Here is a 26,550-nt window from a genome sequence, read left to right as displayed (position 1 = left end):
TGATTGGTCAGAGCTGGAACATGCTCTTATTGGTCACCTCGGAACACACTCTGATTGGTCATCTCGGGACACACTCTGAATGGTCAAGCCGGAACGCACTCTGATTGGTCATCTCGGGACACACTCAGATTGGTCAGAGCTGGACCACAGTCTGATTGGTCAGAGCTGGATCGCACTCTGATTGGACAAAACCGGAGCACACTCTGATTGGACAGACCCAAGGTACACTCTGATTGGACAGAGCTAGATCCCTCTCTGATTACACAGAGCCAGAGCACACTCCGATTGGACAGATCTGGATCCTACTCTGATTAGACAGAGCTAGATTACTCTCTGATTGGACAGGTTTGAAACACACTGTAATTGGGCAGAGCTGGATCATTCTCTGACTGGACAGAGCCAGAACACACTCTGATTGGACAGAGCTGTAATACTCTCGGATTGGACAGAGTTGGATCATACTTTGACTGGGCAGAGCTGGATCACAGTCTGATTGGACAGGACTGGAACACATCCTGATTGGACAGAGCCAGAACACACTTTGATTGGACGAAGCCAGGACACACTCTGATTGGACAGAGTCAGAACACACTCTGATTGGACGGACAGAACACAATCTGGGTGGACAGAGCCAGAACACACTCTGATTGGACAGAGCTGTAATACTCTCGGATTGGACAGAGTTGGATCATACTTTGACTGGGCAGAGCCAGGATAACCTCTGATTGGACAGAGTTGCATCACACCCTGATTGGACAGAGCCAGAGCACATTCTGATTGGCTGCAGCCTGCCTGGACTTTCACACTTTGGGAACTTCGATGTAATTTCAGACAACGGAAATGATGAAGAGATTCATGGAGAGAGGTAATGGACAGAGAGAGAAGGAGGGAGGGAAGGGGAAAGAGAGAGAGGGAGGTAACGGAGAGAAAGAGAGAGGGGGAAGGTAAGGGGAGGAACGGTGTGAGAGAGAGAGGGAGAGAGGGAGGTAACGGAGAGAAAGAGAGAGGGGGAAGGTAAAGGGAGGAACAGTGTGAGAGAGAGAGGGAGAGAGGGAGGTAACGGAGAGAAAGAGAGAGGGGGAAGGTAAGGGGAGGAACAGTGTGAGAGAGAGAGGGAGAGAGGGAGGTAACGGAGAGAAAGAGAGAGGGGGAAGGTAAAGGGAGGAACAGTGTGAGAGAGAGAGGGAGAGAGGGAGGTAACGGAGAGAAAGAGAGAGGGGGAAGGTAAGGGGAGGAACAGTGTGAGAGAGAGAGGGAGAGAGGGAGGTAACGGAGAGAAAGAGAGAGGGGGAAGGTAAAGGGAGGAACAGTGTGAGAGAGAGAGAGAGAGAGAGAGGGAGGTAACGGAGAGAAAGAGAGAGGGGGAAGGGAAGGGGAGAAAGGGAGAGACAGGGAGAGTAAGGGAAGGGGAGAAATACAGAGGGAGGGATTGGAGGGGGAGAGAGACAGAGGGGAGGGGAAGGGATCGAGAGAGGGAGAGGTGAGTGGCGAGAGAGAGGAGAGAGAGGGAGGGAAGGGGAGCGGAGAAAGAGAGAGAGAGAGTGTGGAAAGTAAAAAAAGTCTAAATCAGGGTTAACGTGGATGAGTGTAAACGCACGGAGTGTGGTTAATAAGATTGGTGAACTAGAGGCACAGGTTGACAAATGGAATGATGATATTATTGTTGTAACAGAGACCTGGCTCAAAGAAGGGCAGGGCAGGGCGTTAAATATTCCTGGGTATAAGATGTTTAGGGGAGACGGGGAGGGGAGAAAGGGAGGGGGTGGGGGAGTAGTGGCAGTATTAGTTAAAGATGCTATTACAGTACTGGAGAGAGAGGGTGTTCCAGAGGGGGGTGAAGGATGGAATCTCTCTGTCCAGAGGTAAGGGATGGGAAAGATGCAGTAACATTGATCGGTGTAGTATATAGACCACCAACTAAGTGGAAGGGATGGACAGGAGCAAATTTGCAAAGACATTGCAGAGAAGTGCAAGGATTATAGAGTAAGCATAACGGGGGATTTCAATCATCCAGATAGAGACTGGGATTGGAGTAGTGCAAAGGGACAGGAGGGGTGAGAGCTCCTGGAATGTGGAATGAGTTGGCTCAAGTGCATCAAATATCAGCGGGAGGGCCTTTAGGGGACAGTGACCAACGTGTCATGTGGTTTAGGTTCATGTTGGAAAAGGACAGAGAAGAATCCAGAGCAGGGATAATTAACTGGGGGGGGGGGGGATAAACAAACTCCGATGGGATGAGAATGCGCTGGAATCGAGTGAGTCGGAATCAAATCTTGGCAGAAAAGGCGGAGCCTGAACAGTGGGTCACCTTCAGAGGAATGTGGAGGAAAGGGAGGATAAATAAATCCAGAGCGCCTTGGATGGCGAGAGAGAGATAGAGGTGAACATGAAAAGGGGGAACATGCGCACTACAGGTGTCAGGTAGAAAACACAACGGAGAACCAGGCTCAATATAGAAGGGCCAGAGGGGAAGTGAAGAAACTATTAAGAAAAGCGAGGAGAGAGAGAGTGTGGGAGAGAGGGGGAGAGGGAGGGAGAGAGAGAGTGTGGGAGAGAGGGGGAGAAGGAGGGAGAGAGAGCGTGAGAGAGAGGGGGGCGGGAGAGAGAGAAAGAGAAAGAGTGTGGGAGAGAGGGGGAGAGGGAGGGAAAGAGAGAGTGTGGGAATGAGAGGGGGAGAGGGAGAGAGAGAGAGTGTGTGAGGGAGAGGGAGGGAGAGAGAGTGTGAGAGAGAGGGGTAGAGGGAGGGAGAGAGAGAGTCACACACACTGTCACACACGCACTGTCACACACACACTGTCTCACACACACTGTCTCACACACACTGTCACACACACACTGTCTCACACACACTGTCACACACACTCACACACACTGTCTCACACACACTGTCACACACACACTGTCTCACACACACTGTCACACACACTCACACACACTGTCTCACACACACTGTCACACACACACTGTCTCACACACACTGTCTCACACACTCACACACACACTGTCTCAAACACACTGTCTCACACACACTGTCTCACACACTCACACACACACTGTCTCAAACACACTGTCACACACACTGTCACACACACTGTCACACACATACTGTCACACACACTCACACACACTGTCTCACACACACTGTCTCAAACACACTGTCTCACACACACTGTCACACACACTGTCACACACACTGTCACACACATACTGTCACACACACTCACACACACTGTCTCACACACACTGTCTCACACACTCACACACACACTGTCTCAAACACACTGTCTCACACACACTGTCTCACACACTCACACACACACTGTCTCACACACTCACACACACACTGTCTCAAACACACTGTCTCAAACACACTGTCTCAAACACACTGTCTCACACACACTGTCACACACACTGTCACACACATACTGTCACACACACACTGTCACACACACTCACACACACTGTCTCACACACACTGTCTCACACACACTGTCACACACACACTGTCTCACACACACTGTCACACACACTCACACACACTGTCTCACACACACTGTCACACACACACTGTCTCACACACACTGTCACACACACTCACACACACTGTCTCACACACACTGTCACACACACACTGTCTCACACACACTGTCTCACACACTCACACACACACTGTCTCAAACACACTGTCTCACACACACTGTCTCACACACTCACACACACACTGTCTCAAACACACTGTCTCACACACACTGTCACACACACTGTCACACACACTGTCACACACATACTGTCACACACACTCACACACACTGTCTCACACACACTGTCTCACACACTCACACACACACTGTCTCAAACACACTGTCTCACACACACTGTCTCACACACTCACACACACACTGTCTCACACACTCACACACACACTGTCTCAAACACACTGTCTCAAACACACTGTCTCACACACACTGTCACACACACTGTCACACACATACTGTCACACACATACTGTCACACACACACTGTCACACACACTCACACACACTGTCTCACACACACTGTCTCACACACACTGTCACACACACACTGTCTCACACACACTGTCTCACACACTCACACACACACTGTCTCAAACACACTGTCTCACACACACTGTCTCACACACTCACACACACACTGTCTCAAACACACTGTCTCACACACACTGTCTCACACACTCACACACACACTGTCTCAAACACACTGTCTCACACACACTGTCTCACACACTCACACACACACTGTCTCAAACACACTGTCTCACACACACTGTCACACACACTGTCACACACACTGTCACACACACTGTCACACACATACTGTCACACACACACTGTCACACACACTCACACACACTGTCTCACACACACTGTCACACACACACTGTCTCACACACACTGTCTCACACACTCACACACACACTGTCTCAAACACACTGTCTCACACACACTGTCACACACACTGTCACACACATACTGTCACACACACACTGTCACACACACTCACACACACTGTCTCACACACACTGTCTCACACACACTGTCACACACACACTGTCTCACACACACTGTCTCACACACTCACACACACACTGTCTCAAACACACTGTCTCACACACACTGTCTCACACACTCACACACACACTGTCTCAAACACACTGTCTCACACACACTGTCACACACACTGTCACACACATACTGTCACACACACACTGTCACACACACTCACACACACTGTCTCACACACACTGTCTCACACACACTGTCTCACACACACTGTCACACACACTGTCACACACATACTGTCACACACATACTGTCACACACACACTGTCACACACACTCACACACACTGTCTCACACACACTGTCACACACACACTGTCTCACACACACTGTCTCACACACTCACACACACACTGTCTCAAACACACTGTCTCACACACACTGTCTCACACACACTGTCACACACACACTGTCTCACACACACTGTCACACACACTGTCACACACATACTGTCACACACACAATATCACACACACTCACACACACTGTCTCACACACACTGTCTCACACACTCACACACACACTGTCTCAAACACACTGTCTCACACACACTGTCTCACACACACTGTCACACACACACTGTCTCACACACACTGTCACACACATACTGTCACACACATACTGTCACACACATACTGTCACACACACTCACACACACTGTCTCACACACACTGTCACACACACACTGTCTGACACACACTGTCTGACACACACTGTCTGACACACACTGTCTCACACACACTGTCACACACACACTGTCACACACACTCACACACACACTGTCTCACACACACTGTCTCACACACACTGTCACACACACTGTCACACACACACGGTCACACACACTCACACACACACTGTCTCACACACACTGTCTCACACACACTGTCACACACACACACACTGTCTCACACACACTGTCTCACACACACTGTCACACACACACACTGTCACACACACACACGGTCTGACACACACTGTCTCACACACACACTGTCACACAGACTGTCACACACACACTCTCACATACAGAATCTCACACACACTGTCACACACAGTGTCACACACACTCTTTCACACACACACACACACTGTCTCACACACACTGTCACACACACTCACACACACACTGTCACACACACACTCACACACAGAATCACACACACACTCTCTCACATACACTGTCACACACACTGTCACACACATTCTCACACACACACACACTGTCACACACACGGTCATACACACACACTCACACACAGAATCACACATACACTCTCACACACACTGTCACACACACACACAGTCACACACACAGTCACACACACTCTCACACACACTCTCACACACACACTGTCACATGCACTGTCACACACACACTCACACACACACACAGAATCACACACACACTCTCACACACACACAAACACACACACACACAGTCACACACAGAATCACACACACACTCTCACACACACACTGTCACACACACTGTCACACATACACTCACATACAGAATCACACACACACTCTCACACATACTCTCACACACGCTGTCACACACACTGTCACACACACACACATACAGAATCACACACACTCTCACACACATACTGTCACACACACACTCTCATACACAGAATCACACACACACTCACACACAGAATCACACGCACACACTGTCACACACACTGTCACACACACTGTCACACACACTGTCACACACACTGTCACACACACACTCACACACAGAATCACACACACTCACACACACTGTCACACACACTGTCACACACACTCACACACACACACAGCCACACACACAGTCACACACACACTCTCACACACAGAATCACACACTGTCACACACACTGTCACACACACACTGTCACACACACACTGTCACACACACACTGTCACACACACACTGTCACACACACTGTCACACACACTGTCAAACACACACTGTCACACACACTGTCACACACAGACTGTCACACACACTCACACACACACTCACACACACACTGTCACACACACTGTCACACACACTGTCACACACACACTGTCACACACACTGTCACACACACACTGTCACACACACTCACACACACACTGTCACACACACTGTCAAACACACACTGTCATACACACTGTCAAACACACTGGATTAACACTTTCACACACACTGTCACACACACTATCACTCACATTGGACAAACACTGTCTCCTGCTCATAGACACACACGGTCACACATACTGTTCCACACACACTCGATAAAAACTGTCTCCCCCTCACAGTCACACACAATATCACACACTATCTCCCCCTCATGGTCACACACTGTCACACACTGTCTCCCCCACACAGACACATGCTATCACAAACTGTCTCCCACACACTGTCACACACACTGTCACACACTGTCTCCCCCTCACAGTCACACACTCTCACACACTGTCACACACTGTCTCCCACTCACAGACACACACTGTCACACAGTGTCTCCCCCTCACAGTCACACACTGTCACACACTGTCTCCCCCTCACAGACACACACACTGTCACCCACTGTCTCCACTTCACAGTCACACACTGTCACACACTGTCTCTCCCTCACAGTCACACACTGTCACACACTGTCCCCCCCTCACAGACACACACACTGTCACCCACTGTCTCCACTTCACATTCACACACTGTCACACACTGTCTCCCCCTCACAATCACACATTCTCACACACTGTCTCCCCCTCACAGACACACACTGTCACACACTGTCTCCCCCTCACAGTCACACACTGTCACACAGTGTCTCCCCCTCACAGTCACACACTGTCACACACTGTCTCCCCCTCACAGTCACACACTTTCACACACACTGTCACACACTGTCTCCCCCTCACAGACACACACTGTCACACACTGTCCCCCCCTCACAGACACACACACTGTCACCCACTGTCTCCACTTCACAGTCACACACTGTCACACACTGTCTCCCCCTCACAGTCACACACTTTCACACACACTGTCACACACTGTCTCCCCCTCACAGACACACACTGTCTCCCCCTCACAGACACATACTGTCACACACTGTCTCCCCCTCACAGTCACACACTGTCACACAGTGTCTCCCCCTCACAGTCACACACTGTCACACAGTGTCTCCCCCTCACAGTCACACACTGTCACACACTGTCTCCCCCTCACAGTCACACACTGTCACCCACTGTCACACACTGTCTCCCCCTCACAGACACACACTGTCACACATTGTCTCCCCCTCACAGTCACACACTGTCACACACTGTCTCTCCCTCACAGTCACACACTGTCACACACACTGTCACCCACTGTCACCACTTCACAGTCACACACTTTCACACACTGTCTCCCCCTCACAGACACACACTGTCACACACTGTCTCCCCCTCACAGACAGACACTGTCACACGCACTGTCACCCACTGTCTCCACTTCACAGTCACACACTGTCACACACTGTCTCCCCCTCACAGACACACACTGTCACATGCACTGTCACACACTGTCTCCACTTCACATTCACACACTGTCACACACTATCACATACTGTCTCCCCCTCACAGTCACACACTGTCACACACTGTCTCCCCCTCACAGTCACACACTGTCACACAGTGTCTCCCCCTCACAGTCACACACTGTCACACACTGTCTCCCCCTCACAGTCACACACTGTCACCCACTGTCACACACTGTCTCCCCCTCACAGACACACACTGTCACACACACTGTCACCCACTGTCACACACTGTCACCCACTGTCTCCCCCTCACAGTCACACACTGTCACACACGTCTCCCCCTCACAGTCACACACTGTCACACACTGTCACACAGTGTCTCCCCCTCACAGACACACACTGTCACACACTGTCTCCCCCTCACAGACACACACTGTCACACACACTGTCACCCACTGTCACACACTGTCACCCACTGTATCCCCCTCACAGTCACACACTGTCACACACGTCTCCCCCTCACAGTCACACACTGTCACACACTGTCACACAGTGTCTCCCCCTCACAGACACACACTGTCACACAGTGTCTCCCCCTCACAGACACACACTGTCACACACTGTCTCCTCTTCACAGTCACACACTGTCACACACTGTCTCCCCATCACAGTCACACACTGTCACACAGTGTCTCCCCCTCACAGGCACACACTGTCACACACACTCACTCAATGTCTCACAGTGTCACACACACTGTCACACACACTGTCACACACTGTCTCCCCCTCACAGACACACACTGTCACACACTGTTTCCCTCACAGACACACACTGTCACACACACTGTCACCCACTGTCACACACACTGTCTCACACTGTCACACACACTGTCACACACACCGTCTCACACTGTCACACACTGTCACACACACTGTCACACACAGTCACACACACTGTCTCACAGTGTCACACACACTGTCACACACACTGTCACACACACTGTCTCACACTGTCACACACACTGTCACACACACTGTCACGCACTGTCACACACACTGTCTCACAGTGTTACACACACTGTCACACACAATGTTTCACAGTGTCACACACACTGTCTCACAGTGTCACACACACTGTCACACACAATGTTTCACAGTGTCACACACACTGTCACACACACTGTCACACACACTGTCACACACACTGTCACACACACTGTCTCACAGTGTCACACACACTGTCTCACAGTATCACACATACTGTCACACACACTGTTTCACAGTGTCACACACACTGTCACACACAATGTTTCACAGTGTCACACACACTGTCACACACACTGTCACACACACTATCTCACAGTGTCACACACACTGTCTCACAGTATCACACATACTGTCACACACACTGTTTCACAGTGTCACACACACTGTCAAACACTGTCACACACACTGTCTCACAGTGTCACACACACAGTCACACACACTGTTTCACAGTATCACACACACTGTCTCACACACTGTTTCACAGTGTCACACACACACTGTCACACACACTGTCACACACACTGTCTCACAGTGTCACACATACTGTCACACACACTGTTTCACAGTGTCACACACACTGTCTCACACACTGTTTCACAGTGTCACACACACTGTCACACACACTGTCACACACACTGTCTCACAGTGTCACATACACTGTCACACACACTATCTCACAGTGTCACACACACACTGTCACACACACTGTCTCACAGTGTCACACACACTGTCACACACACTGTCTCACAGTGTCATAACTGTCACACACACTATCTCACAGTGTCACACACACTGTCACACACACTGTCTCACAGTGTCACTCATACTGTCACACACACTGTCACACACACTGTCTCACACTGTCACACACACTGTCACACACACTGTCACACACACTGTCTCACAGTGTCACACACACTGTCACACACAATGTTTCACAGTGTCACACACACTGTCACACACAATGTCACACACACTATCTCACAGTGTCACACACACTGTCACACACACTGTCACACACACTGTCTCACACTGTTACACACTGTCACACACACTGTCACACACACTGTCACACACTGTCTCACAGTGTCTCACACACTATCACACACTGTCACACACACTGTCTCACAGTGTCACACACACTGTCACACACACTGTCTCACAGTGTCATAACTGTCACACACACTATCTCACAGTGTCACACACACTGTCACACACACTGTCTCACAGTGTCTCACAGTGTCACTCATACTGTCACACACACTGTCTCACACTGTCACACACACTGTCTCACACACACTGTCTCACACTGTCACACACACTGTCACACACACTGTCACACACACTATCTCACAGTGTCACACACACTGTCACACACACTGTCTCACAGTGTCACTCATACTGTCACACACACTGTCTCACACTGTCACACACACTGTCTCACACACACTGTCTCACACTGTCACACACACTGTCACACACACTGTCACACACACTGTCACACACACTGTCTCACAGTGTCACACACACTGTCACACACAATGTTTCACAGTGTCACACACACTGTCACACACAATGTCACACACACTGTCACACACACTGTCTCACACTGTTACACACAGTCACACACACTGTCACACACACTGTCACACACACTGTCTCACAGTGTCACACACACTATCACACACTGTCACACACACTGTCACACACACTGTCTCACAGTGTCACACACACTGTCTCACACACTGTTTCACAGTGTCACACACACTGTCACACACTGTCACACACACTGTCACACACACTATCTCACAGTGTCACACACACTGTCTCACAGTGTCACACACACTGTCAAACACACTGTCTCACAGTGTCACACACACTGTCTCACACACTGTCTCACAGTTTCACACACACTGTCACACACACTGTCACACACTGTCACACACACTGTCTCACAGTGTCACACACACTATCTCACACACTGTTTCACAGTGTCACACACACTGTCTCACAGTGTCACATACACTGTCACACACACTGTCTCACACACTGTTTCACACTGTCACACACACTGTCACACACACTGTCACACACACTGTCACACACACTGTCTCACAGTGTCACACACACTGTCACACACACTGTTTCACAGTGTCACACACACTGTCACACACTGTCACACACACTGTCACACACACTGTCTCACAGTGTCACACACACTGTCACACACACTGTTTCACAGTGTCACACACACTGTCACACACTGTCACACACACTGTCACACACACTGTCTCACAGTGTCACACACACTGTCACACACACTGTCACACACACTGTCTCACAGTGTCACACACACTGTCACACACACTGTTTCACAGTGTCACACACACTGTCACACACTGTCACATACACTGTCACACACACTATCTCACAGTGTCACACACACTGTCTCACACACTGTCTCACAGTTTCACACACACTGTCACACACACTGTCACACACTGTCACACACACTGTCTCACAGTGTCACACACACTATCTCACACACTGTTTCGCAGTGTCACACACACTGTCTCACAGTGTCACATACACTGTCACACACACTATCTCACAGTGTCACACACACTGTCTCACACACTGTTTCACACTGTCACACACACTGTCACACACACTGTAACACACACTGTCACACACACTGTCTCACAGTGTCACACACACTGTCACACACACTGTTTCACAGTGTCACACACACTGTCACACACTGTCACACACACTGTCACACACACTGTCTCACAGTGTCACACACACTGTCACACACACTGTTTCACAGTGTCACACACACTGTCACACACTGTCACACACACTGTCACACACACTGTCTCACAGTGTCACACACACTGTCACACACAATGTTTCACAGTGTCACACACACTGTCACACACACTGTCACACACACTGTCTCACAGTGTCACACACACTGTCACACACACTGTCACACACACTGTCACACACTGTCACACACACTGTCACACACACTGTCACACACACTGTCACACACACTGTCTCACAGTGTCACACACACAGTCACACACACTGTTTCACAGTGTCACACACACTGTCACACACTGTCACACACACTGTCTCACAGTGTCACACACACTGTCTCACAGTGTCACACACACAGTCACACACACTGTTTCACAGTGTCACACACACTGTCACACACTGTCACACACACTGTCACACACACTGTCTCACAGTGTCACACACACTGTCTCACACACTGTTTCACAGTGTCACACACACTGTCACACACACTGTCTCACAGTGTCACACACACTGTCTCACACACTGTTTCACAGTGTCACCCACACTGTCTCACAGTGTCACATACACTGTCAAACACTATCTCACAGTGTCACACACACTATCTCACAGTGTCACACACACTGTCTCACAGTGTCATACACTGTCACACACACTATCTCACAGTGTCACACACACTGTCTCACACACTGTTTCACAGTGTCACACACACTGTCTCACACACTGTTTCACAGTGTCACACACACTGTCACACACACTGTCACACACTGTCACACACACTGTCACACACGCTGTCTCACAGCGTCACACACACTATCTCACAAACTGTTTCACAGTGTCACACACACTGTCACACACACTATCTCACAGTGTCACACACACTGTCACACACACTGTTTCACAGTGTCACACACACTGTCACACACACTGTCACACACACTGTCTCACAGTGTCACACACACTGTCTCACAGTGTCACACACACTGTCACACACACTGTCACACACACTGTCACACACACTGTCACACACACTGTCACACACACTGTCACACACACTGTCACACACACTGTCACACACACTGTCTCACAGTGTCACACACACAGTCACACACACTGTTTCACAGTGTCACACACACTGTCACACACACTGTCACACACACTGTCTCACAGTGTCACACATAATGTCACACACACTGTTTCACAGTGTCACACACACTGTCTCACACACTGTTTCACAGTGTCACACACACTGTCACACACACTGTCACACACACTGTCTCACAGTGTCACATACACTGTCACACACACTATCTCACAGTGTCACACACACACTGTCACACACACTGTCTCACAGTGTCACACACACTGTCACACACACTGTCTCACAGTGTCATAACTGTCACACACACTATCTCACAGTGTCACACACACTGTCACACACACTGTCTCACAGTGTCACTCATACTGTCACACACACTGTCACACACACTGTCTCACACTGTCACACACACTGTCACACACACTGTCTCACAGTGTCACACACACTGTCACACACAATGTTTCACAGTGTCACACACACTGTCACACACAATGTCACACACACTATCTCACAGTGTCACACACACTGTCACACACACTGTCACACACACTGTCTCACACTGTTACACACTGTCACACACACTGTCACACACACTGTCACACACACTGTCACACACTTTCTCACAGTGTCTCACACACTATCACACACTGTCACACACACTGTCTCACAGTGTCATACACACTGTCACACACACTGTCTCACAGTGTCATAACTGTCACACACACTATCTCACAGTGTCACACACACTGTCACACACACTGTCTCACAGTGTCACTCATACTGTCACACACACTGTCACACACACTGTCTCACACTGTCACACACACTGTCTCACACACACTGTCTCACACTGTCACACACACTGTCACACACACTGTCACACACACTGTCTCACAGTGTCACACACACTGTCACACACAATGTTTCACAGTGTCACACACACTGTCACACACAATGTCACACACACTGTCACACACACTGTCTCACCCTGTCACACACACTGTCACACACACTGTCACACACACTGTCACACACACTGTCACACACACTGTCACACACTGTCTCACAGTGTCTCACACACTATCACACACTGTCACACACAATGTCTCACAGTGTCACACACACTGTCTCACACACTGTTTCACAGTGTCACACACACTGTCACACACACTGTCACACACACAGTCACACACTGTCACACACACTGTCACACACACTGTCACACACACTGTCACACACTGTCTCACAGTGTCACACACACTATCACACACTGTCACACACACTGTCACACACACTGTCTCACAGTGTCACACACACTGTCTCACACACTGTTTCACAGTGTCACACACACTGTCACACACTGTCACACACACTGTCACACACTGTCACACACACTGTCACACACACTGTCACACACACTATCTCACAGTGTCACACACACTGTCTCACAGTGTCACACACACTGTCAAACACACTGTCTCACAGTGTCATACACTGTCACACACACGATCTCACAGTGTCACACACACTGTCTCACACACTGTCTCACAGTTTCACACACACTGTCACACACACTGTCACACACTGTCACACACACTGTCTCACAGTGTCACACACACTATCTCACACACTGTTTCACAGTGTCACACACACTGTCTCACAGTGTCACATACACTGTCACACACACTATCTCACAGTGTCACACACACTGTCTCACACACTGTTTCACACTGTCACACACACTGTCACTCACACTGTCACACACACTGTCACACACACTGTCTCACAGTGTCACACACACTGTCACACACACTGTTTCACAGTGTCACACACACTGTCACACACTGTCACACACACTGTCACACACACTGTCACACACACTGTCACACACACTGTCACACACACTGTCACACACACTGTCTCACAGTGTCACACACACTGTCACACACACTGTTTCACAGTGTCACACACACTGTCACACACTGTCACACACACTGTCACACACACTGTCTCACAGTGTCACACACACTGTCACACACAATGTTTCACAGTGTCACACACACTGTCACACACACTGTCACACACACTGTCTCACAGTGTCACACACACTGTCACACACACTGTCACACACACTGTCACACACTGTCACACACACTGTCACACACACTGTCTCACAGTGTCACACACACAGTCACACACACTGTTTCACAGTGTCACACACACTGTCACACACTGTCATACACACTGTCTCACAGTGTCACACACACTGTCTCACAGTGTCACACACACACAGTCACACACACTGTTTCACAGTGTCACACACACTGTCACACACTGTCACACACACTGTCACACACACTGTCTCACAGTGTCACACACACTGTCTCACACACTGTTTCACAGTGTCACACACACTGTCACACACACTGTCTCACAGTGTCACACACACTGTCTCACACACTGTTTCACAGTGTCACACACACTGTCTCACAGTGTCACATACACTGTCACACACACTATCTCACAGTGTCACACACACTATCTCACAGTGTCACACACACTGTCTCACAGTGTCACACACACTGTCACACACACTATCTCACAGTGTCACACACACTGTCTCACAGTGTCACATACACTGTCACACACACTATCTCACAGTGTCACACACACTATCTCACAGTGTCACACACACTGTCTCACAGTGTCACACACACTGTCACACACACTATCTCACAGTGTCACACACACTATCTCACAGTGTCACGCACACTGTCTCACAGTGTCACACACACTGTCACACACACTATCTCACAGTGTCACACACACTGTCTCACACACTGTTTCACAGTGTCACACACACTGTCTCACACACTGTTTCACAGTGTCACACACACTGTCACACACACTGTCACACACTGTCACACACACTGTCACACACGCTGTCTCACAGCGTCACACACACTATCTCACACACTGTTTCACAGTGTCACACACACTGTCACACACACTATCTCACAGTGTCACACACACTGTCACACACACTGTTTCACAGTGTCACACACACTGTCACACACACTGTCACACACACTGTCTCACAGTGTCACACACACTGTCACACACACTGTCACACACACTGTCACACACTGTCACACACACTGTCACACACACTGTCACACACACTCTCTCACAGTGTCACATACACTGTCACACACACTATCTCACAGTGTCACACACACTGTCACACACACTGTCTCACAGTGTCACACACACTGTCTCACACACTGTTTCACAGTGTCACACACACTGTCACACTCTGTCACACACACTGTCTCACAGTGTCACACACACAGTCACACACACTGTTTCACAGTGGCACACACACTGTCACACACACTGTCACACACACTGTCTCACAGTGTCACACACACTGTCTCACACACTGTTTCACAGTGTCACACACACTGTCACACACACTGTCTCACAGTGTCACACACACTGTCTCACAGTGTCACACACACTGTCTCACAGTGTCACACACACTGTCTCACAGTGTCACACACACTGTCTCACAGTGTCACATACACTGTCACACACACTATCTCACAGTGTCACACACACTATCTCACAGTGTCACACACACTGTCTCACAGTGTCACACACAGTCAAACACACTGTCTCACAGTGTCATACACTGTCAAACACACGATCTCACAGTGTCACACACACTGTCACACACACTGTCACACACACTGTCACACACACTGTCACACACTGTCACACACTGTCACACACACTGTCACACACACTGTCACACACACTGTCACACACTGTCACACACACTGTCACACACACTGTCACACACACTGTCACACACACTGTCACACACACTGTCTCACAGTGTCACACACACTGTCTCACACACTATTTCACAGTGTCACACACACTGTCACACACACTGTCTCACAGTGTCACACACACTGTCTCACAGTGTCACATACACTGTCACACACACTATCTCACAGTGTCACACACACTGTCTCACACACTGTTTCACAGTGTCACACACACTGTCACACACACTGTCACACACTGTCACACACGCTGTCTCACAGCGTCACACACACTATCTCACACACTGTTTCACAGTGTCACACACACTGTCACACACTGTCACACACACTGTCACACACACTGTCTCACAGTGTCACACACACTGTCTCACACACTGTTTCACAGTGTCACACACACTGTCACACACACTGTCTCACAGTGTCACACACACTGTCTCACAGTGTCACATACACTGTCACACACACTATTTCACAGTGTCACACACACTATCTCACAGTGTCACACACACTGTCTCACACACTGTTTCACAGTGTCACACACACTGTCTCACACACTGTTTCACAGTGTCACACACACTGTCACACACACTGTCACACACTGTCACACACACTGTCACACACGCTGTCACACACACTGTCACACACTGTCTCACAGTGTCTCACACACTATCACACACTGTCACACACAATGTCTCACAGTGTCACACACACTGTCTCACACACTGTTTCACAGTGTCACACACACTGTCACACACACTGTCACACACACAGTCACACACACTGTCACACACACTGTCACACACACTGTCACACACACTGTCACACACTGTCTCACAGTGTCACACACACTATCACACACTGTCACACACACTGTCACACACACTGTCTCACAGTGTCACACACACTGTCTCACACACTGTTTCACAGTGTCACACACACTGTCACACACTGTCACACACACTGTCACACACACTGTCACACACACTATCTCACAGTGTCACACACACTGTCTCACAGTGTCACACACACTGTCAAACACACTGTCTCACAGTGTCATACACTGTCACACACACTATCTCACAGTGTCACACACACTGTCTCACACACTGTCTCACAGTTTCACACACACTGTCACACACACTGTCACACACTGTCACACACACTGTCTCACAGTGTCACACACACTATCTCACACACTGTTTCTCAGTGTCACACACACTGTCTCACAGTGTCACATACACTGTCACACACACTATCTCACAGTGTCACACACACTGTCTCACACACTGTTTCACACTGTCACACACACTGTCACACACTGTCACACACACTGTCACACACACTGTCACACACACTGTCTCACAGTGTCACACACACTGTCACACACACTGTTTCACAGTGTCACACACACTGTCACACACTGTCACACACACTGTCTCACACACTGTTTCACAGTGTCACACACACTGTCACACACACTGTCTCACAGTGTCACACACACTGTCTCACAGTGTCACACACACTGTCTCACAGTGTCACATACACTGTCACACACACTATCTCACAGTGTCACACACACTATCTCACAGTGTCACACACACTGTCTCACAGTGTCACACACAGTCAAACACACTGTCTCACAGTGTCATACACTGTCAAACACACGATCTCACAGTGTCACACACACTGTCACACACACTGTCACACACACTGTCACACACACTGTCACACTGTCACACACTGTCACACACACTGTCACACACTGTCTCACACACTGTCACACTGTCACACACTGTCACACACTGTCACACACACTGTCACACACACTGTCACACACACTGTCACACACACTGTCTCACAGTGTCACACACACTGTCTCACACACTATTTCACAGTGTCACACACACTGTCACACACACTGTCTCACAGTGTCACACACACTGTCTCACAGTGTCACATACACTGTCACACACACTGTTTCACAGTGTCACACACACTATCTCACAGTGTCACACACACTGTCTCACACACTGTTTCACAGTGTCACACACACTGTCACACACACTGTCACACACTGTCACACACGCTGTCTCACAGCGTCACACACACTATCTCACACACTGTTTCACAGTGTCACACACACTGTCACACACTGTCACACACACTGTCACACACACTGTCTCACAGTGTCACACACACTGTCTCACACACTGTTTCACAGTGTCACACACACTGTCACACACTGTCTCACAGTGTCACACACACTGTCTCACAGTGTCACATACACTGTCACACACACTATCTCACAGTGTCACACACACTATCTCACAGTGTCACACACACTGTCTCACACACTGTTTCACAGTGTCACACACACTGTCTCACACACTGTTTCACAGTGTCACACACACTGTCACACACACTGTCACACACTGTCACACACACTGTCACACACGCTGTCACACACACTGTCACACACTGTCTCACAGTGTCTCACACACTATCACACACTGTCACACACAATGTCTCACAGTGTCACACACACTGTCTCACACACTGTTTCACAGTGTCACACACACTGTCACACACACTGTCACACACACAGTCACACACACTGTCACACACACTGTCACACACACTGTCACACACACTGTCTCACAGTGTCACACACACTATCACACACTGTCACACACACTGTCACACACACTGTCTCACAGTGTCACACACACTGTCTCACACACTGTTTCACAGTGTCACACACACTTTCACACACTGTCACACACACTGTCACACACACTATCTCACAGTGTCACACACACTGTCAAACACACTGTCTCACAGTGTCACACACACTGTCACACACACTGTCACACACACTATCTCACAGTGTCACACACACTGTCTCACACACTGTCTCACAGTTTCACACACACTGTCACACACACTGTCACACACTGTCACACACACTGTCTCACAGTGTCACACACACTATCTCACACACTGTTTCTCAGTGTCACACACACTGTCTCACAGTGTCACATACACTGTCACACACACTATCTCACAGTGTCACACACACTGTCTCACACACTGTTTCACACTGTCACACACACTGTCACACACTGTCACACACACTGTCACACACACTGTCACACACACTGTCTCACAGTGTCACACACACTGTCACACACACTGTTTCACAGTGTCACACACACTGTCACACACTGTCACACACACTGTCACACACACTGTCTCACAGTGTCACACACACTGTCACACACAATGTTTCACAGTGTCACACACACTGTCACACACACTGTCACACACACTGTCACACACACTGTCTCACAGTGTCACACACACTGTCACACACAATGTTTCACAGTGTCACACACACTGTCACACACACTGTCACACACACTGTCACACACACTGTCTCACAGTGTCACACACACTGTCACACACACTGTTTCACAGTGTCACACACACTGTCACACACTGTCACACACACTGTCACACACACTGTCACACACACTGTCTCACAGTGTCACACACACTGTCACACACACTGTTTCACAGTGTCACACACACTGTCACACACTGTCACACACACTGTCACACACACTGTCTCACAGTGTCACACACACTGTCACACACACTGTCACACACACTGTCACACACTGTCACACACTGTCACACACTGTCACACACACTGTCACACACACTGTCACACACACTGTCACACACACTGTCTCACAGTGTCACACACACAGTCACACACACTGTTTCACAGTGTCACACACACTGTCACACACTGTCATACACACTGTCTCACAGTGTCACACACACTGTCACACACACTGTTTCACAGTGTCACACACACTGTTTCACAGTGTCACACACACTGTCACACACTGTCACACACACTGTCACACACACTGTCTCACAGTGTCACACACACTGTCTCACACACTGTTTCACAGTTTCACACACACTGTCACACACACTGTCTCACAGTGTCACACACACTGTCTCACACACTGTTTCACAGTGTCACACACACTATCTCACAGTGTCACATACACTGTCACACACACTATCTCACAGTGTCACACACACTGTCTCACAGTGTCACACACACTGTCACACACACTATCTCAGTGTCACACACACTGTCTCACAGTGTCACATACACTGTCACACACACTATCTCACAGTGTCACACACACTATCTCACAGTGTCACACACACTGTCTCACAGTGTCACACACACTGTCACACACACTATCTCACAGTGTCACACACACTATCTCACAGTGTCACGCACACTGTCTCACAGTGTCACACACACTGTCACACACACTATCTCACAGTGTCACACACACTGTCTCACATACTGTTTCACAGTGTCACACACACTGTCTCACACACTGTTTCACAGTGTCACACACACTGTCACACACACTGTCACACACACTGTCACACACTGTCACACACACTGTCACCCACACTGTCACACACTGTCACACACGCTGTCTCACAGCGTCACACACACTATCTCACACACTGTTTCACAGTGTCACACACACTGTCACACACACTATCTCACAGTGTCACACACACTGTCACACACACTGTTTCACAGTGTCACACACACTGTCACACACACTGTCACACACACTGTCTCACAGTGTCACACACACTGTCTCACAGTGTCACACACACTGTCACACACACTGTCACACACACTGTCACACACACTGTCACACACACTGTCACACACACTGTCACACACTGTCACACACACTGTCACACACACTGTCACACACACTGTCTCACAGTGTCACATACACTGTCACACACACTATCTCACAGTGTCACACACACTGTCACACACTGTCACACACACTGTCTCACAGTGTCACACACACTGTCACACACACTGTTTCACAGTGTCACACACACTGTCACACTCTGTCACACACACTGTCTCACAGTGTCACACACACAGTCACACACACTGTTTCACAGTGTCACACACACTGTCACACACACTGTCACACACACTGTCTCACAGTGTCACACACACTGTCTCACACACTGTTTCACAGTGTCACACACACTGTCACACACACTGTCTCACAGTGTCACACACACTGTCTCACAGTGTCACATACACTGTCACACACACTATCTCACAGTGTCACACACACTATCTCACAGTGTCACACACACTGTCTCACAGTGTCACACACAGTCAAACACACTGTCTCACAGTGTCATACACTGTCACACACACTATCTCACAGCGTCACACACACTGTCACACACACTGTCACACACACTGTCACACACTGTCACACACACTGTCACACACACTGTCACACACACTGTCACACACTGTCACACACACTGTCACACACACTGTCACACACACTGTCTCACAGTGTCACACACACTGTCTCACACACTGTTTCACAGTGTCACACACACTGTCACACACACTGTCTCACAGTGTCACACACACTGTCTCACAGTGTCACATACACTGTCACACACACTATCTCACAGTGTCACACACACTATCTCACAGTGTCACACACACTGTCTCACACACTGTTTCACAGTGTCACACACACTGTCACACACACTGTCACACACTGTCACACACGCTGTCTCACAGCGTCACACACACTATCTCACACACTGTTTCACAGTGTCACACACACTGTCACACACTGTCACACACACTGTCACACACACTGTCTCACAGTGTCACACACACTGTCTCACACACTGTTTCACAGTGTCACACACACTGTCACACACACTGTCTCACAGTGTCACACACACTGTCTCACAGTGTCACATACACTGTCACACACACTATCTCACAGTGTCACACACACTATCTCACAGTGTCACACACACTGTCTCACACACTGTTTCACAGTGTCACACACACTGTCTCACACACTGTTTCACAGTGTCACACACACTGTCACACACACTGTCACACACTGTCACACACACTGTCACACACGCTGTCTCACAGCGTCACACACACTATCTCACACACTGTTTCACAGTGTCACACACACTGTCTCACAGTGTCACACACACTGTCACACACACTATCTCACAGTGTCACACACACTGTCACACACACTGTCTTACAGTGTCACACACACTGTCACACACACTATCTCACAGTGTCACACACACTGTCACACACACTGTCACACACACTGTCTCACAGTGTCACACACACTGTCACACACACTGTCTCACAGTGTCACACACACTGTCACACACACTGTCTCACAGTGTCACATACACTGTCACACACACTATCTCACAGTGTCACACACACTGTCACACACACTGTCTCACAGTGTCACACACACTGTCTCACAGTGTCACACACACTGTCACACACACTGTCTCACAGTGTCACACACACTGTCACACACACTGTCTCACATACACACACTGTTAGGGAGGGAGTTCAGGGTGTAAAAGGAGTTCAGTTCCGAGGAGAGTTTGTCCGGGTGGGACCTGTGTTCCTCCGGTGCAGTGATTATCGGGCCATCTAAACAAGGGGGTTCAGGTGATTCCAGGATTCGATAGTTTGGAGAGAGAGAAACGTTGACTCCCCTCAAGGGAGGTGAGTCTAGAACAAGGGGTCTGGAGAGTAAAAGTGTAATCGGGTAGGTCGAGGGGAAGATTCTGTCACCCAGAGGGTGGAAATCCAGAACTGTCGAGGATCAGGGTAAGTCTCAGTTGGGAATTTTATATCTGGGAAGGTGGGGACCTATAGGATTGAAGGGATTCAGGTTCCCAGGGTCAGGATTGAGGACCCCAGTGATCGGGAGGAGGTGGGATGCTGTCAGGATGAGTCTGAGGATTACACATTGAAGAGAATCATTCAGGGAAACGCAGGAAAGTCACATCCCAACGTGAAAATTAATTTCAGTAACAATTGGAATTGAAACCTGGTCTCAGTCCTGGTGACTGAGAATTCTCATCACTTGTGCTAAAGATTCACCCACATCACTAATGTCCTCGTCTCTCTCTCTCTCCCTCTCTCCTCCATCCCTCTCTCCCTCTCTCCCTCAATCTCCCTCCCTCTCTCCATCCCCCTCCCTCCCCCTCCCCCTCCCTCCACTACCCCCCTCCCTCTCCCCGTCCCTCCCTCTCTCCCTCCCTCTCTCCCTCAATCTCCCTCCCCCTCCCTCTCCCCCTCCCTCCCTCTCTCCCACCCTCTCTCCCTCCCCCTCCCCCTCCCTCTCTCTACCCCTCCCTCGCCCTCCATCCCCCTCCCTCTCTCTCTCCCTCTCTCCTCCATCCCTCTCTCCCTCTCTCCCTCAATCTCCCTCCCTCTCTCCATCCCCCTCCCTCCCTCTCCCCCTCCCTCTCTCTACCCCTCCCTCCCCCTCCCCCCTCTCCCTCTCTCCCTCCCTCTCTCCCTCCCCCTCCCTCGCCCTCCCTCTCTCCCTCCCTCTCTCTACCCCTCCCTCCCCCTCCCCTCTCTCCCTCTCTCCCTCAATCTCCCTCCCTCTCTCCCTCCCCCCTCCCTCTCCCTCCCTCTCTCCATCCCCCTCCCTCCACTACCCCCCTCCCTCTCCCCCTCCCTCCCTCTCTCCCTCCCTCTCTCTACCCCTCCCTCCCCCTCCCCTCTCTCCCTCTCTCCCTCAATCTCCCTCCCTCTCTCCATCCCCCTCTCTCCCCCTCCCTCGCCCTCCATCCCCCTCCCTCCCTCTCTCCCTCTATCTCCCACCCCCTCCCTCGCCCTCCCTCCCCCTCCCTCTGGCCCCTACAGGAGGACTGCGCCCGCTGTGCCTGCTGCTGACCCTCTGCCCGCTGACCAGCCCGTGCCCCCTGCTCTGCACCTGTTACCAGGCCCCGCTGACGGTCAGCTGCCAGTCGCGGGGCCTGGGCCGTGTCCCGGAGCCGCTGCCCGCCGCCGGGGCCCGGCTCTTCCTGCAGAACAACCTGATTGTGGAGCTGGGGCCGGGCTCCTTCCCCAGCAACGTCTCGCTGCTGTGGCTCCACTCCAACAGCATCAGTCGCGTCAGGCCCGGGGCCCTGAGGGGCTTGGCCCGGCTGGAGGAGCTGGACCTGGGGGACAACCCCCAGCTGAGGGCCTTGGAGCCGGGCACCTTCGCGGGCCTGTCCAGGCTGCGGACCCTGCGGCTGCACCGCTGCGGCCTGGCCCTCCTGCCGCTGGGCCTGTTCGCCGGGCTCCGCGGCCTGCGGTACCTCTACCTGCAGGACAACCGCATCCCCGGCCTGCGCCCGGGGCTCTTCTCCGACCTGAGCCGCCTCTCCCACCTCTTCCTGCACGGCAACCGGCTCCGCCGCCTCCAGGCCGGGGCCTTCGGGGGCCTGCGGGGCCTGGACCGGCTGCTCCTCCACAGGAACCTGATCGGCCTGGTCCAGGCCGGGGCCTTCGGGGGCCTGCGGGGCCTGGACACCCTCTTCCTGTCCCACAACCGCCTGGCCCGGCTGCCGGGGCCGGCCCTGCTCCCCCTGCCCTCCCTCCGCTTCCTCCGGCTCGACGGCAACCCCTGGGCCTGCGACTGCCGGGCCCGGGGCCTGCGGGGCTGGTTCGGGGCCTACCCCGGGGCCAGCTCCGCCCTGACCTGCTCCTCACCCCCGGGCAGGAAGGGCCGCGACCTCCGGCTCCTGACCCACCGGGACTTCCAGGCCTGCGAGGGGGAGGGCGAGGGGGAGGGCGAGGGGGAGGGCGAGGGGGAGGGCGAGGGGGAGGGCGAGGGGGAGGGCGAGGGGGAGGGCGAGGGGGAGGGCGAGGGGGAGGGGGAGGGCCAGGACCCCCGCCGAGGGCCCCCGCAGACCCCGGCCAAGGCCACGGCGGCAACCGGGCTCAAGGGCTCCCCGGCCCAGGGGTCAGCGCGGCCGGAGTACTGGCCGGACTATGAGGATGGCGACGAGGCGCTGACCTCGGACCCTCCTGGACGCTGCCCGGGCCGGAGCTGCAGCAGGAGCCTGGCCCCCGGCCGGCTGGACGTCGGGATCTTCCCATTCCCCCTGTGGGCCCTCACTCTGCTGCACTGGTCATGAAGAAGCTTCATTCCCCCCCCCCCCCACCTCCTCCAACCTCCCTCCCCCTCCTCCAACCTCCCTCCCCCTCCTCCAACCTCCCCTCCCTCCCCCCCCCTCCTCCAACCTCCCTCCCCCTCCTCCAACCTCCCCTCCCTCCCCCCTCCTCCAACCTCCCCTCCCCCCTCCTCCAACCTCCCCTCCCCCCCACCTCCTCCAACCTCCCCTCCCCCTCCTCCAACCTCCCCTCCCCCCCGCCTCCTCCAACCTCCCCTCCCCCTCCTCCAACCTCCCCTCCCCCCCACCCCTCCTCCAACCTCCCCTCCCTCCCCCCCGCCTCCTCCAACCTCCCCTCCCTCCCCCCAAATACCCCCCTCCCCCCACTACCTCCCCTCCCTTCCCCCAAATACCCCCTCCCCCCACTACCTCCCCTCAAATACCCCCTCCCCCCACTACCTCCCCTCAAATACCCCCTCCCCGCACTACCTCCCCTCCCTTCCCCCAAATACCCCCTCCCCCCACTACCTCCCCTCAAATACCCCCTCCCCC

The 26,550-nt window shown here is 51.3% G+C and overlaps 1 protein-coding gene across 1 annotated transcript in view; it reads left to right on the top strand.

The window, feature by feature from the left end:
- Positions 1–26,022, top strand: part of LOC121274772 (reticulon-4 receptor-like 2) — a 110,194-nt gene extending 84,172 nt beyond the window's left edge. Inside the window, exons 2-3 of the mRNA XM_041182109.1 lie at positions 24,761–25,647; positions 25,795–26,022. Coding sequence (XP_041038043.1) covers positions 24,761–25,647; positions 25,795–26,022 — 1,115 coding nt within the window. The remainder of the gene's footprint in view (positions 1–24,760; positions 25,648–25,794) is intronic.
- Positions 26,023–26,550: the final 528 nt, after the last annotated feature.

The sequence above is a fragment of the Carcharodon carcharias genome (assembly GCF_017639515.1).
Source record: "Carcharodon carcharias isolate sCarCar2 chromosome 38 unlocalized genomic scaffold, sCarCar2.pri SUPER_38_unloc_10, whole genome shotgun sequence".
NCBI lineage: Eukaryota > Metazoa > Chordata > Chondrichthyes > Lamniformes > Lamnidae > Carcharodon > Carcharodon carcharias.
Note: the sequence above shows the minus strand (reverse complement) of the source record. Positions and strands in the feature narration are given on the sequence as shown.